This window comes from Diadema setosum, chromosome 16 (genome assembly GCF_964275005.1).
Source record: "Diadema setosum chromosome 16, eeDiaSeto1, whole genome shotgun sequence".
Classification (NCBI taxonomy): domain Eukaryota; kingdom Metazoa; phylum Echinodermata; class Echinoidea; order Diadematoida; family Diadematidae; genus Diadema; species Diadema setosum.
In genome coordinates, this window is record NC_092700.1 from 36,595,120 (window position 1) to 36,612,375 (window position 17,256).

A 17,256-nucleotide genomic window follows, 5' to 3' on the forward strand; every position below is an offset into this window, starting at 1 on the left:
TGTCCATGGCCTAGTATACCAAATACCCCCACAATGTAAAGATACAATGGATCATCAACACCCCTAACCTCTTCCTATGGTGTCTTGACATTGTCGCGAATTCTGACACCAGATGGCGTCTTCCATTGTCGTGTAGTGTTTAATCATAATTGACAATTTGTAGTAGATGGTCGATGGTTGAAGACTGATTTTTTTTTTTGAATTTCTGTAAAAGACCATGGTAAATATTGTGAACTAATTCTTCTGTACTTACTTTTATTCAATTAATTTTGTTTCATCAAGTTTCATCAAGTAAAAAAAGCAACAAGCAAAAAAAACCAAAACAAAACAAAACAATAACACAATGCACACAAAAAAGGTCTTTAGCTCAACTTACTGGTGCCACTGCCGGAGTAAAAAAGAAAAATGATAATAATAATGGGGGGGGGGGCAAGTGGCCACACCCTACGTATTCCTTTATCTTGTGCAAAAAAAAAAAATACTCCCCTCCCCGTTTCCTCCGGTCCTGGATAAGAGAAATCTCTTTGCAAACTGTTCAACATTTTAAAGTATGCCCATCATGTTTGTAAAGTTTGACATTATAAATAATGATAGGCGTGAATGAGATAGCAATATTTTCCTGGTCCTATAGTGTTATGATGCGTCTTATCTTTCGCCGAATGCAAAATATTGTTCCAAAAACACGATAATTATGCAAAAACCCGTACAGAAGTGAAGAAATAGCAACCATTATCTCAAGAAAGGCAAATGGTATACAAGGAAGCGATATATAAAATTGAAATCAATCACACTTGTAGTAATAAATATGTGCTTCGAAAGTATCATCTTTGTACCACGCAATACTATGAGGTATGAAGCCTTTCGTGGCAGTAATTAATTTTATGTGTTTGGATGACGTCATATTGCGTAATTAAACGCTGTTAAACATGCAAATAAAAATCACGTCAGCATAACTCAGCTGCAAAAGTGTGCAATGATACTCTTTAGTAATTGCAATCGGATGAGCAGAGGCACTTGGGTAGCAAGAATCTATATAAGTATTGCATAAAATCTAGACATTGCATTTCATAGCAGATAGAAATATTTACTGATGAACATGTTAATTGTATGAACCTGGAGGTCACTCTATCACCCTTTCAAAGTTTACATGATAGTTTTAAGGTCTTTGACCTGTCCTGCTGCAGCTAGCTCACAGTCAAGTTCATCATCCTTCTATTAATCAGTAATTGACCACACAGCCCATGTAAACTGGGAGTTAAGGAAGTTGCTGACACTATCTGTGGTAATCCTGTGTTATGTTCCTTTGTCTCATTGTTGTGTAGCTTAGTCTTTCGGTGTTTAACATGGCACTAGTCTATTCATTTTATGGAGGGCAGTTGTAGCCTGTTACTTGATTGTGTGAGGATTAGTGCCCTTATAATGCCAAGGGAGATGCCTTGGTGAGCAGACTGTAGTTTGACTTCTTGGAGAGAGGAGTCTGAGCTCAGCCGTTTTGAAGAAAAGACCTGAATAAACGTTGTTCCAGCATCTGAAGTAACCCGATGTCTTAGTGACTTTATTATTCCTGTCTCCACATTCTAAGAACGCAACACTGGTGGCAGCGGTGGGATGCGAACCCACACCGTCGAAATGACAATATATATACATAGAAAGAAAGTTGTGCATCTTTGTATATATATGTATATATACACACAAAGATGCACAACTGGGTTTCAAGTTTTAGTTTGGGCACTGAAAACTTACCTGTTCAAGTATTGATGATTGTCATAATATTATGTTATATCATGATTGATTGTATGTCAATGAATTAATGATCATTATGAAGTGCTTTATAAATTCGAATTATTGTTATTATTATTGCTTTTTTGTTTTGAGGAAGATCCATATTATGAAATGACTGTTATGCTGTTTTGTCGAGCGACTTTATAAAATATTCAGCGTTTGATATCTTTATGATGACAGATTTCTATATGTCTTGATTACATCATAAATATTTATGCATAATAATTCAGACTACCTGTCCCTAATGGTAGCCCCAATTATCCAACATATGACCATGGAACTAATAAGTTATTTAGCTTTAATAATGAATTGGCCGAAAATGCGGTGTTCAGGAGATGAGGTGTGTCCTATAAGATTATACAATCTCATTAATTGGTATAGAGTCTTGCCCTGATTTTTGTTTTCTCTCTTCAGATACTGATAACGACCATAAGCTGACGATGGCAACTGTAACCATGCAAATCTCTCTATTGTAGCAATATTTAGCAAGATGAATTGTATATGATGTGATATGATATCAAATGATATGATATGATATGATATGATATAATATGATATGATATGATATGATATGATATGATATGATATGATATGATATGATAATTATGATATGATATGATATGATATGACTATTTATTGTCTGCTCATTCATTGAGACAGAAATTTGATTTTCACTGGTGACGTTTGAACAACAAAAATGTATTACTCAAAATACAATCTCAATATATTCATACATGTATTTACAACTTTCATCGTTGCTATTATCAAGTTTAGCCATGCATTCTGTAAATTTCCCATGTGTCGGTAATGCACCATTCTATATGATGCAAATATCTATTCGAGTGTCGACAGAAATGGACAGGTGTACTTGCGGTCACTATGGAAAAGAAGTCAAAATCCACTCTGCTGCCCCTCGTGGAATGAAAAAGCCCACAGTTACGCCAAAAGTACACAATTTTGAAGACGCACTCAGACATGAACACTATTGAACATGTTATCGTGACTGTATTAATACCTACTGCCACAGTTGGCTGGGAGATGTTTTTCTGGCTCTTTCTCTTCTTCCTCTTCCTCATCTTCATCATCTTCTTCTTCTTCTTCTTCTCCTCCTTCTTCTTCTTCATCTTCTTCATCATCATCTTTATTCGTCTCTTTTATTTTCTGCAAAACAAAACGAAGTTACCTTTAATTGCAATTCTATCCAATATTCAAATCTTTTTTTTTTTCAGACTATAATAAAACAACCACGAACTGGTGCACCCTGCATAACATGCAAATACGTGCGTTCATTAGTCGATGTCTATTTGTATACACAAACACTTTCGTATTTAAAATTTACTTATTCCATCGACTACATTTAAACACCCTTTTACGGCCAAAGGTGTTGAACGTTATGGAAGAACCCTCAATGTCAATTTTGCCTCACTGGACGTCAGAATTGCACGATAATACGAGCTGATTGTCCCCAGCAAATCATCAAGAAGAAAAGAAAAATCAGACCAATCGGTAGAGAGTGAATTTCTACGGTGTCGATTTTCAATGTTCTCTAATCTGTTATCTTGATCATCACTTATTGCGGTGAATATAAATAGACAAAATTTGAACGCAAGACACACATTAAAAGACTACCATGCTTCATACTTTCTTTGCCGTACAGTTAGTAAAATATTTTAGGGGTTTAGGTCATATGAATAGTTTTAACGATGGATATCACTGTAAAAAAGTGAAGTAGAGATACGGCAATCAAGACATGCTAGACAGATAGAATGGGGAGGGGAAGCCCTGTAGGCTGAACGGAAGTGTAAGAAGTGTCTGAGATTGAAGATTGCTGCCTCTTCTGGTAAATTCCAAAACGTACAAAGACTTCGCCATTATTATGGCATCCCAGATAGGAGAAATACGAGTTCCTTAATACACTGTAGTTATCCAGTGTGTAGCGTCTTTATCGCTGGCCCTGCTTTCATTGGAGGCCATTTCCTAATTTCCCTTGGCCAAGAGGCCCTAAGGTGGGTAGACATCTTGCCTTAGGATGACAACGGATCAACAAAACAATGATTATGAGGTTGAATGAAGTGTATGGCGTCCGTGTACGAGTAATATTGTGTTGGCCTTATTTCTTTCAGAAAACATAAAGCAAAAATTACTTGCATGCAGGGATTCATATAAAATAGTTCAAAAAGAATTAACACCGCTAGATACCAAAAAAAAAGATATATGTATTAATATATGTATATATATATATATATATATATATATATATATATATATACATATTTATGACTTTCATCATCGAAATAAGATTATGGAAAGGGTGTCAATTTTATTCTATCAATTCTCTAATTATCTACGGAAATTCATTTCGGTTTCATTAACTGGAATTATATCAAAAGCATGTACAGAAAATACACAATAATTTGACTTGTGTCAAAACATGATAATGTGTTATGTTTTTTATCATGTTGATACATCATCGATATGATTAATATGATAATAGACGTTAACATTATGAAAAATAAAACACGATTACTATTCTATAACAGTGGTGGCATGAATCCTGTATGTGTGTTGTTGCTGTTGTTTCCTTCTTCTTCTTTTTGGGACATGTCAAGCATTGTGAATAACTGTGTGTTTATCCTAATTGCATAAGCTAGGTTGGCTAATACACGTATATGATAGATTCCTGACATCAGAATTTCACCACATTACATCTGACACCATGATGATAACCAGCAAGCAGTATCATCGCAACGACAAATCATAAACTGGTCTTTCGTCACTATTAACTGTTTTGACATTCGCCTCTGCAACATCATGAAATCACTGAACACCTTATTTTTCCTTCATCAACATTCCTCGGGCTATATATTTAGCATGACGTAACAATACAATTAAGATATGTTGACTATGATTATCATGAATTCGCGAAGTTTCTTGTGAGGTTTATATTTACTTTAAATTACAATTATGTTTCTGTACAAATGTACAAAATGTACAAATACATTACTGAATTATGAAATCTCACAAACACATTCATAATCTGCGCAGTTTCAAGAGACACTTTTTTTTTCCTTTTACGAATCCCAACATGTAAAACAAACATAACATGTGTCTCTGCACATCTTAAACTGTGAATTGATTTACCTTTGGAAATCAAAAATTGAAATATTGTAACAGTCTTTAATTGAAGACTCAAAACATTTTTATTTTCATGTAACTGTGCATTAGTGTTAAGAATATTTGAAGCTTTAGCAGCGCAGAAAAATATCATTATGTGACACTGCATCACATCCAGACATAGATTCTATTTAAGGGCGTATCCTAAAAGAGCAGACTCTATGCTTTAAAATGACACATTGTTTAATACAAATGGACTTTACAAACCCATCTAAATAATGGCAAGAAAGTACACACTCTGGAAAAGTGTATATGCTGAGAGAAAAGAGGCTTTGAAGTTTAGGATCTACTTTTATGTCCTTAATCTCACCAAGCTATGCTCTCTGCAATGAATGGAACAAAGGAAGGGATAAAAATCTCCATGGCAACCACTACGAAGGTATTATACAAGCTGAAGTGAAGATTTGAACACAATTAAGAACATTCTATCCGTGACCGATAGTAACTTCCAACGCAAGAGCTTCATTCTTTCAAAAGTTATTAGTTTAAAGTGGATAGCGTTTGAAGTGTCTTAGTGGATACGTAAATCTGAGAAAGTCTACGTTAGACTTAAAGGAAGTCTTCAAGAAAAAAAAAATCCGTTCTTTTCATGATTCTAAACTTTGTAAATGTTTTTTTAAAAAGAACTGCTCTTTCAGAAAATACATAAAAAGATAAAAAATGACTAGCTTTCCCTTTTCACTTGTTTTGAGGCCTCACGGAAAATCAGGTCGTGCGACTTTTTGTTCGTTTTGTGATGGATGTGTTTTGCCCTTTATGAGTTGATATAAAACAGTATATATAATAATCATACATGGCCAACTCAATTCAGTTCAAAATTTATTCAAATTTCGACAGAATACAAATTAACAAAGCATGCAGATGAGAGGCAGTACAGTGATAGCTGTTTGCTAATACTCTTGTGAATGATGCTTGCTAATGCAATAAAACGTAAGTGTAAGTTTAAAACAATTAAGTTCAAGGGAAAAGGGAGGGACCCACTAAAAGCAATGTTTGTAATATGCGGGTTCCTTGTACAATGTTCCTATATATTGTGCGGGTCATTGATTTTTACTGGCATGTGTAAAAGAAAACGACGAGTTCAACTCTGTGTAACACTAAAGTCAATGCAAAAGTTATTTGTCAAGTATGACAGTCCTGTGGCGTTTGTTTAATACCTCTAGATGTTGTTTTATGTGTCTGCACTAATGCCTTAATTTACTACCTTACATTCATATTCAATTGCTAGCACTATACCCCTATAACCACGTGCCCACGTGCCTACTGAAGTGTTTATGTTATGCATCTACATATATATATATATATATATATATATATATATATATATATATATATATATATATATACATATCCGTTGGGTATATATCCGTCGGGAATATATTGTTTGTTGAGGGTCGAAAAGTACTCAATGCTCAATAAGATCCGAACTTATATCCAAATGCAGACACCGGAAAAGAAAAACCATCCATGCGTCAAACCGATCCACCGCGCCACATGAGCACAGAAACACACCACTTTGCCAGTCTGCCTGAAGATCGCGACAGCGTGAAACCGCCGGTACGCCTATATATATGTATATATATATATATATATATATATATATATATATATATATATATATATATGTGTGTGTGTGTGTGTGTGTGTGTGTGTGTGTATATATATATATATATATATATATATATATATATATATATATATATATATATATATATTAAACAAAGCTTCAGTCTGTCAGTTCATAGCCTTCATTTTGTACGTCTTTCTTGGTGCAAAGGTCTTAAAGTTACTGCAATTAAGACAATCAAAAAACATTACCACACAAGCAACGCTAAATTGATTAAAACTTACAGACTTGATAGAATTTTTTCACATGAAAAATTCACCCCCCCCCCCCATATATGAGCAAAGCGTGCATGTTACGATTTTTTTTTTTCGAATCAGACTAACTTTAATGGTTACAGTGCACTTGCCATATAATTTCCAGTTTCATAGAAAGAATTTGGTGTCATAGACAGAATTTGGTGTCATGCATGTATGTGTTCATCATTACTGATTACCGTGTTTGGACGCATCAATTTTGTTCAGTCGCGCGTTCCAGCGCGCTATATTTCCGTTACAATAACCCGCGCTCGCTGCACGAGCTTGTATGACGTGCAGCTTTTAAGTTGGCTTCTTGTCTGACTCCAGCGGACACTCCTATACCGGCTCCTATACTAATAATTCAAGACCGACGTGAGCAAACTAGTTTCTATCCCATTTCATCGAAATACCTGCGCACGGGACTGCATGAGTGTAATTAGAAATGAAGGTAGTGTGTCTGCTGTTGTTATGTAAATATCCACTATTAAAGGGAGGCTGAGAAATAGCGCAACGTCACAATAAGGCAAGCGTTTCATACCAACAAAAGCAACCTGTCGGTCTGTGAATGCGGGCAGATAATGAAGAAGTGCTCAGCCCAGAGGCAACGGGATTTTTTTTCTTTCCACCCGATAAGTAGAGCTTGGTGTAAACTTATCTTTCAGTGCCACAAGACTGCCTATTGAAAGCGGACAATCGGTTTTATTGGCGCAGATTCAAGAGTGGAAAGACTGTTACTGGTACTCTTTAACCATCCTGTCACGCCAGTACGATGGGCAGAACTTACCTGGTCTGCCGGGTGACATTTATCTGTCTACTCATCGGGAGTCAATTTCGTGGTATGATTTATATATCAATTCTACTTTTAATACCTTGATAGACTTGAAATTAAAGCAAATTAGGTTTGGCATGATTTTTCAACATGTTGAATCATTTTATCAAGATGCAGTAACAATTATCGATGGTTTTAAATGATATTTCATCATCATTGTCCAGTGATTATCGTTGCTATTGTTCCTATAACTACGTTCTTATTTTGGAGCTTGAAGTTCTCGTTAGTTCCTAACGCTCACGGAACCGTGTGTGCACGGCACACGGTCATATCTATAATATGTCTGTGTATAATGTTTATTTTTAACTTTACAAGACCTCGACATTTTTTCTCACATTCATCAACTAATAGCCAAGAACTTTGCCATTCAAGTTCCTCGTTGATAAGTTGGTTCAAAAGCATGCACAATCATATCGAAAAATGTTATTCTATTTTTATTTATACGTTGTGGATTTGTTTGGTAAAGCGCTGCATAACTTTGGGTATAATAGCGTTGGGAATTATTTGTTGCTACTATTAAAGATTGTCTCAAATGCCTACATGTTCATGTATGTCTATGTGTGTGGTCCCTGGGATCACAGGAAAACTGATGGCAAACAAAAGCAACGATTTACCATGAAAATGCAACAATGCCAGCAATTACTGTAATCTGCAGTGGCCTGCGTGCTTGAAGAAGCTTGCAAATATTGGCACGCGCGGAAGCCGTATTTTCCCGTTGTATATTCGGTTTCAAAAGTCAAGCAAAGTTTCGCATTGTTCGAAATGCATTCAGTGGTAATCTTGCTGTAAACTCCCCCGACTTAACATAATCACATAGGTTTCGTATGAAATAAGTGTGATCAAACTACTTACTAATGAGAGAGAGAGAGTGACTCCGTTATAACGAAGTCCTCGGTACAGTAACTTTTCTTTCGTGTTATATAGAAGTATCGTTATAGTTGAACAGTCATGTATATAAAGATGTATGGGTAATTATGTTAGGACATAAATCTTTACTACGTTCTATAAACGAGAATGCCGTTATAACCCCATTCGTTATAACGGGATTGCACTGTATGTACACATAGTGTACATTAGCTGGCTTCTCTGCTCAGGTCCTGCTTTGTTTGTTTGTTTGTATTGTTCCATATTCCACATTTCAACAAATACATAAACCATAAACATAACATCTAGGGCGGTGAGTTGGCTCAGTCGGTAGCGCGTCTGCCTCAGATCACGCGGCCCGGGTTCGAACCCGAGTCTGGACTGGGCAATGTTGTGTGTAAGCATACCGTCCCCTCTAGCAAGAGGCAAAACACTCTGTCCCTCGGATAGGACATAAAAATGGAGGTCCCGTGTAGGAGAGAGTAACAACTCATGCACGTAAAAGAACCCGCTTCATTCATTCATCGCAAAGAGCAGGGTGTTTAACCCGGTGAAGTGGTCCCACCTCACATCCAACTGGACCCCATGAAAGACCAGCTTAACATAGCTGAATATGGGCGATCCAGCCATCTTCACAGATGGAAAATGAACAAACAAACAATACAAAAGCATGGAAGAATTGTCAAATACAGCTTATAAGACAATTTAACATGTGAAATATGAGGAATCTACATAGAAGCATTGCTTGTATGGTGTAGATTCCTAGATGCGGATGTGAGATCAATTCTTACTTGACATATACAATTATTGAAGGAATGACAATTTGTGAATTGGGGAAATATAAACGTCGAAGAATAATAAAGAAAAAGAAAAGACAAAGAAAACAATGTCCGCAGCACAAGACTTCTTGTGAGTTGCGTGATCACCCGAGCTGCTGATACTGATGTGCATGTGTCCGACCCTTTCACAATCATGTGAATGGGTATGTAATAAGATTATTCTGTAACATATTGTGTTGAAAATGTGTCAACGTGATGGAGATTTCACTCAGTCTAATGAGGAATACCATGGCACATGAAAAGTACTACTATCAAGGATTTCTTGTCAATAGAACGTCGAATCTAGTTGATTAAAGGTTACACTAATTCCGGAAATGAGATTGTGATACAGCCTTTGGGTCTGACATGGTCGACCGGAATTGACCCGCCAGCAGGTTGAGCTCGGTTAGACATTAAAGCAAAGCGAACGTCCTCGAAATCGAAATAAGTCCTCTTGATAATGTTCCATCCTGATTTGTGCCTGTTTATCACAGCGGTATTAATTATTATTGAAACGTTATCATTCCTGCGTTTATACACAATATGGGCCATATTTAACAAAATCCCCTCTTTCATATCATGAGAAGTAAACAAACAAAGGGAAGATAATATTTCTGGAGTAGGCTAAACTTTAAGAAGTATTAAAAACAATCAAGAACTGCGTGTCGATAGTCTTGCTCGATCCTGGAATACTGCACAGCCAGAAATTTTCGCTTGCATGACACTTTCGCGAATTATATCAGGAGCCAATAATATTGTTCGCGAAATTTAAATTTAAATTTCGTCCCCACAATGTATGAATGCCCCGTGACAAATCGCGAAAGTTTTATCCTGTGAATATTTCTTGTTTTACAGTTACCCACTATTGGGTAGCATTTAGAGGGGCGCAGCCATCTTTTCGCAATCGTTTAGCGTTGTTAAGTGGCCGTATTCATACGCCCCCTATGCCGTTGATACAGAATACCACTGATGACTCGTCTTCTGAAATTTTCATTTCGAAACGCTGCACACGCGGCAGTATAACGATATTGAATTGGCCCTTTGACCTAGAAAGCCGGGCGACCAACAAACAAGTAATCTTATGTAATGCCTTGGTATGAAAGAGGCATTCTTCCAACTATTGCGCATCGCACACAATACAAGATGAATACCAAAACAGAAATCTTATAGGGGAAAAATCCTTCCGTCGCAAATCGTTACTACAGCGTATCAAGGCAGCCAGTGGAAAGAAAATAAGCAAGACCAAGCCATTGTAAAATGTGCACTAAGTCCATGTCTCCGGGAAATTAGAATCTCCATAGGTTTGCCACAGGGGTCATTTGGTTTCCGTTTTCAGTGCCTTTGGTTTTATGAAGCGGTATTAAACGTGCAGAGTAGGCATGGGACCTGCTCATATTATGGAATACTCGACAAACCTTTGGGAATAGTGATTTTTTAAAAAAAAATGTCAAGATATGACATTTAATGGATATGTGTAGGGCTGCTGTACCACAGAAACATCCTATCATATATTATCGATAAATCCTAAAATATATCTGTATTTCTCTCAATAAACGGTTACAACTATACTAAACGTATATGTTAAGAAAAAAAAATCCCGCTTAATTCGTCTATCGCAAAGAGCAAGATGTATAACCCCGTGAAGTGGGGTCCTTAATTCTCAAGTATTGACAACTAGACCCCATGGAAGACCAGGTAGTCCTAATGCATCTGAATATAGGCTGCCCTGCCATCTCATCAGATGGAAAATGAAAATGAATGAAACTCCTTGAATTGTTTATCAATACACTTGTATATTGACTATCTTACATGTGACGATCAGATGGAAAATGAAAATGAACTAAACTCCTTGAATTGTTTATCAATACACTTGTATATTGACTATCTTACATGTGACGTATTGAAATATAATCTCTATTCACAAAAAGCAAAGATCTGTCTTCATTAAGAAACTATCGTTCCATTTTCTAAGTCTCAAATAGATCGTAGTAACTGAAATACTTGAAAATCAGTCAGATAAAAATATTTCTTTATGGTCAATGATGGTAACCAATACGGCTTGGGAAAACATTGACTTTGCAATCACAGAAACAATTGATAAAATTACCGAATCACTTAAAAAAAAACAACAACATAATTATCATACCATTAGAACTTGTATAAACCTCTCTTACAACCCATTCAAGGCTATCGATAAAGGGGGGGGGGGGGGTTACACTTAGTCCTAGTTATATTGCTTGTAATAGAAATCAATTTGTTCAATACTAGTATAGAGGCCGTTTCAGTTTCCAGCCAACCGTAACAAAATGTGGCGTTCTTCAAGGATCAATCTTGGGTGAGCTTCTCCCTCATAATGAACATTAATGTGTTTGCGCCATTATCATCATACATCATTTGCAGATGACACTAATAAATGCTTATGCATTTTGTTCCCATAGCGATCTAAATGAGCTCCTTTAAACTATCAATACATAATTACTTACAGCTGAATTAAACAAAATCACGAATGATTGATTTGCATCAAGCCTAATTATACTCTCTCTTCTTTTTTCTTAAAACAAACAAAACCCCCTCTGAAAAATTGGCGATATTACTGCGCCGTCAAAGTCGTGGTCAAATTCCCGGCAATAATTATATTATAGCAGTCCTCGTTATCCAGGGAAGCCCCTTCAGTGTTAACACTGTTCTACCAGTCACTGAGAGGGCCCTGACATTATTATTATCCAAGGGTTGCTAGATACCCATTCATACACCTGAGTCGAGAGGATCGTTTTGGTAAAAGAAAAAAAAATAAATGAGTTAATGATAAATAACATTAATAATAATAACATTGATGATAATAATAATAATAATAATAATAATAATAATAATAATAATAATAATAATAATAATAATAATAATAACATTGATGATAATAAAAATCTTCTCCAAGCCGAAGGACGTAACTGGATGGGATTCGAACTTCGGGTCCTTCGATTGAACGTCAGGAGTATTATCCACGTCACAATGGTTGCCATGGGGTTTTAATGTCCCTTTTTGTTCAACGCACAATTACGTTTGACTAAAGAGCGCTTGTGAATTGACCTTTACATTCAAAGAGCAATTTTCTCAAAAGCAGCATTCCTGCATGTTTCTTTGCCATCATCTATTTGATGGATTAGGAATGTCTAATCTTGATGAGCTCTGTACACCTTTCAAATGAGAATCTCCTCGTTCAGAATTTGACCTTTACTGAAAATAATCTCATTTTATGTTACTGTGAATGTTGTAATGTACTTTCACAGAAACAAGTGTATATCAACCTCTAAAATCATAAGAACGTCATCATTGATGTCAAACTGAGAATTGAACTACCCGTACAGTATGTACTATAGAAAATTGATGAGGGTGAATAAACAAGATATTTTGTGAGAAGACAGGTTTTAGGGTGCAATCTGGAGTCCGATTGTTCTGGACGAAACAATTTGCCTCAGTGTAACTAAAATAATTTGTGTCGATTGTATTGGGTTCAGTTTGTTTAAATGTTACACAATAATGGCTTGTTAGGACTGGATAATGCACCTGTGTCCAGTTAAAGTAATGAAAAGTAATACTTTCTAGTCATAACGTTTCTGTTGATTGGTGTTGCTGTTTTGGTTAAATCAATCTCTCTCAGCTCTCTAAATATCAAGCCGTATTCAGGTATAGCACAAAGTATCTTGTATCATCGTACAAGAGCTATTGATTACGTCGTGCTGCACAGTGTCAAGGCTATAAAAGCCAGTAAATACTCTTTATCACCCTTTCTTCTCTCTTTTTAATTTGGAGAATACTAAATTAGAGTAATTGGCATATTATATTTTTTACTGCTATGTAGAGTCGAGAGAAGGCGCGTAATGATTAAGTGACATTTACTAATTTACTAATTTTTTTCCTTTTGTTTTTCTGTTTGGAAATAACCTTCATAATAGCGAATTGTGAGTGTAAGCAGAATATAGACTGCGTTTAATAATCTTTTCTTGATTGCAGCATTCAGAGCATACTTCTAATTATATAGACCGCACTCAAAGTCACTCAAGTTCTTGACGTGCTTTGTTTCCAATAGAGGGCCTTAACAGCCACAAAGCTTGCCAGATAGGCTTGCCCAACCTAATTAGACAAAAAAAAAAAAAAAGACAGGTGAATACAGTCGTTCTCTTCCAGGCTGTATAGGAAAAGAAACATCCATGAACTTTAATGCATTACATAAGCGGTCTATTGTAAAAGTTTCTCAGGTAAGAGACAAAATTAAAGCAGATGAGAGTTATGAATAATCGATGAACAATGATAGGTTCCCTCTGGGCATGAGAACGAATAGACCGCTTATGTAATGCATTAAAGTTCAATAAAAGTTTCTCAGGTAAGAGACACAATTAAAGCAGATGAGAGTTATGAATAATCGATGAACAATGACAGGTTCCCTCAGCGCATGATTACGTAATGCTTACAGGTAATTAGACACGATAAAATGCTTCACATATTGCCACGAATGACGTGCAAAAGTGTAATGGACCAATACAACTCATGATTATGAGTGCCAGGACGGACAGGTTGGCACCACAATTCAAAGCAAGGTCAATATCAAATCTTTTTTGAAAATCAGTTGCAAGTTGCAGTTGTTTGTTTGTTTGTTTTTTTTAAATCATGGAAAGGTTTATTATGCAAAAAGATTAGGATATTCGACGAATAATAGCATCGGCGCGTGTCCCCAACGTGGTATATGTCCTATATGCTTTTAACTTGTATACATGTTTAAGCCCTAAATACACAAACACACACACATACATACATATCGTATAAGCTGTGTATATTCATAAAGTGAAAGAGAGCGAGAGAGAGAGGGAGAGAGAGAGGGAGGTAAATCAGATGTTTCGATCCAAATTCTAGACCTATAAAGCCACTCCCTGGGATGTCATGACATGGGACTGAATATGTGTGTGTTGCTAGCGCAATTTCATTATTTCTGTCCTATAAGTAGTACGTTTTGATGAGGATGACACCAAACTTAACGATACCACAAGGGTAGTGACTGGGAAGATGTTACATGCAGCACAGTTATGATTATACTACAACTATGATTTATTGGTAATATAGGAGCAATAGTAATCTAATATATAGCCTGTGCGAAACCACTATCTAATTGGTAACAAATACCAGTAGAACAGGCTTGCATTATTCTATTTCCATATAAAAACATAACATTTACAAAAATCAAAACACGATTGCCCTGGTACAATTTATACATTTTGAATGGAGGGATCATAGAAAGCACACAAGAGGCTTGTTGGAAATGATCCCCTACAAACAGTTATTACATTTCAACTGAACAATTATCAGACAGAAAATTCATTCTGCAAAATAGATCAGCACGATTGTAATTTGTGTCTGAAAGAATTTTAAGGTCTGTTGGTCGCAGAGGTTACGGTGTGGACAACCATCCGTGGTCCTTGCCATTATCTCGATTAGATTGAGACTGAGATACTGACTTAGAACAACGAGAGAAGGAGAGGAATGATTAGAAGGGGCAGGGAGACACGACACAGATATAATTGCATCCAAAGAATTGAGCAGATTATAGATTTGTGTGAGTGCGTGGTCGAGTGTAAATGAAAGAGAATGAAATGGAATCGGTGATGATGGATTGTTTAGTAGCGATAGATACCATTACAATAAAATTTGGTCACTGTACGTATTCCATTACAATAATTAGCAAAGCTCGTTAGTGTTTACTGTCCAACCCATATCATGCTTACCATTAATTTTGTAGAACTAAGTCAACTAATATCATGAGTAATCGCATGGACAGATAATGACATGTATAATTACAGGCTTTTTAGAGACAAGAGACTATAATACATTGGCCTTTAGGATCTTACCTATAAGACATTAAATAGAGCGGAGTGCTTGTAAACGATGTCATAGATAGAGTGAGGAACATCAACAGTAAAAAGTTATCATAACATTTTCTCAGTGCATTTTATAACACGATTCTTATTCCATGTGTGGCGTTAATGGGTCCAAAAGTGAAAATTGGCACACGACTGCTGTTTACTAAGGTGACGTCATGATCCTTTGACATTCGTCCTCTGTATCACTGTATCCCACAGACGCATTAATCATATTTCCAGTAAATTCGTGTGCATCGAAGACTGCTCTCGTTTGTAAATCAAAAGAAACAAGACCAAACGAGACATCTATTACAAATCATGCCTAGTATACGCTCCATTTTCTTCACTTTAATGCGATGTCACAGCTGAAGGGGTCGGCCTTGTTGCGGCTATCAGGGCATTGCCTTTATTTTCACTTTGCTGAAGCAGCCCTTGATTAATCCTTGAGTATTGAGTACCATTTCAAAGGGCAGTCTTGTTTCACTCGCTAGAAAGGATTCTTCGATCTACTATTCAAGTGCGACCTTAATCATAATAATGTAAAGGATAAGCATAGAAAAGGGCAGAAATAGAAACAGGAAACGTTGTAATATAATCATATATGTTAAATGATATATATATATATATATATATATACACTGTATATATATATACATATATATATATATAATATATATACATGTGTGTGTGTGTGTGTGTGTGTGTGTGTGTATGTGTGTGTGTGTGAAGTTAATGTTTATGTTTGTGCTGGCTTTATTTTATTGTGGGTTTTTTTTTTTTCTAATCTGTGCTAACAATGGTCACTCACGACACAATTTACACAGTGCCGTGCGGTCGCGGCTTCCTGTAGTCAAAAGATAACATGATGAACAGACACAAATCCAACAAGTGTATTTGTCAGAAGATTTAAACTGTGATATGAAGTTCTAATCATTCCCTGTGTTGTTTGCATATCCTGTAGGAGGCAGCAGTCACTGTGAAAGCTTTCGGCATGTTCAGAGCATCTCTTCCCCAAACCTACCCGAGCGGTACCCACCGCACTTCCGGCGAGAGTGGTCAGTTGAAACAACAGAAGATGAGCAGGTAATCACTCAACAATAATCTTAACATACTCACTATACAAGCTGCACTTACTGAAAAACAAACAAACAAACCAAAACACAAACTCTTTTATACACATACGCAAACAAAATGATGAACGTACTACTATGTTGTGTATCTATATTCCTGTTTACCTTTTACTAGTTTGTTATGCATCAACAAAGTAAGTAAATGCGATATTGATATCAGGTTCAATGAAAGAGAAAAGTTGTCCATTGCCTTGACAACGCTAGAAAATTAAGCTATTTGAGACACATTTTGTGTTTTCGTGAGACAACATTATCATTAACCGAACATTCGAGGAAACATAGCAAGACGGCGCCCGATAACATGAATTGTTTTCAATTATACACGACAACGTGCGTAATCGAAATATTGGGATTGGGGTATGGTCACCATGCAGATTACAGCAACGTAACCATTATCATGAAAGACGATATTACTGTGTAGCATTTAGCAGTAGACCCAGGGTCATCATACGAGACCGACACCTACGAGTCATACGGCCCACGAGCACGACATTGAAAAAAAAAAAAAAAAAAAAAAAAAAAAGGTCCATGAGTGAGTCATACAGCTCATGAGCTCGAGACTATAGGCACATAAGGCCTGTAGCGGCTCAATTAGCCGCTCTTTACTACGTACTTTGTGTGTAACAGCCCAGTTTTGGCCTGTTTAATTTGCCACTGATTCAGTATTGAGTATCGGCAAGATTTCCCCCAGCCTTACATAGCTAGTGGAAATTTCCATGCATAGTTGTTTGACCTTAAATTCTGGTTCAAACCGGTTCACGGTCATGTTATGTCGCAACAATGGAGCACACGTTTCATAGATCTATTATTCATCATATGGTGTTAATCCAATCACTGTAGATTTAAGTGCGTAATCTATGTTACTTTTGACCAATCGCGACCGCTATTCG

At 36.4% G+C, this 17,256-nt stretch overlaps 1 protein-coding gene across 1 annotated transcript in view; it reads left to right on the forward strand.

The window, feature by feature from the left end:
- Positions 1-17,256, forward strand: part of LOC140239868 (relaxin receptor 2-like) — a 35,146-nt gene that overhangs the window by 17,274 nt on the left and 616 nt on the right. Inside the window, exon 7 of the mRNA XM_072319688.1 lies at positions 16,198-16,319. Within this exon, the coding sequence (XP_072175789.1) occupies positions 16,198-16,319 (122 nt within the window). The remainder of the gene's footprint in view (positions 1-16,197; positions 16,320-17,256) is intronic.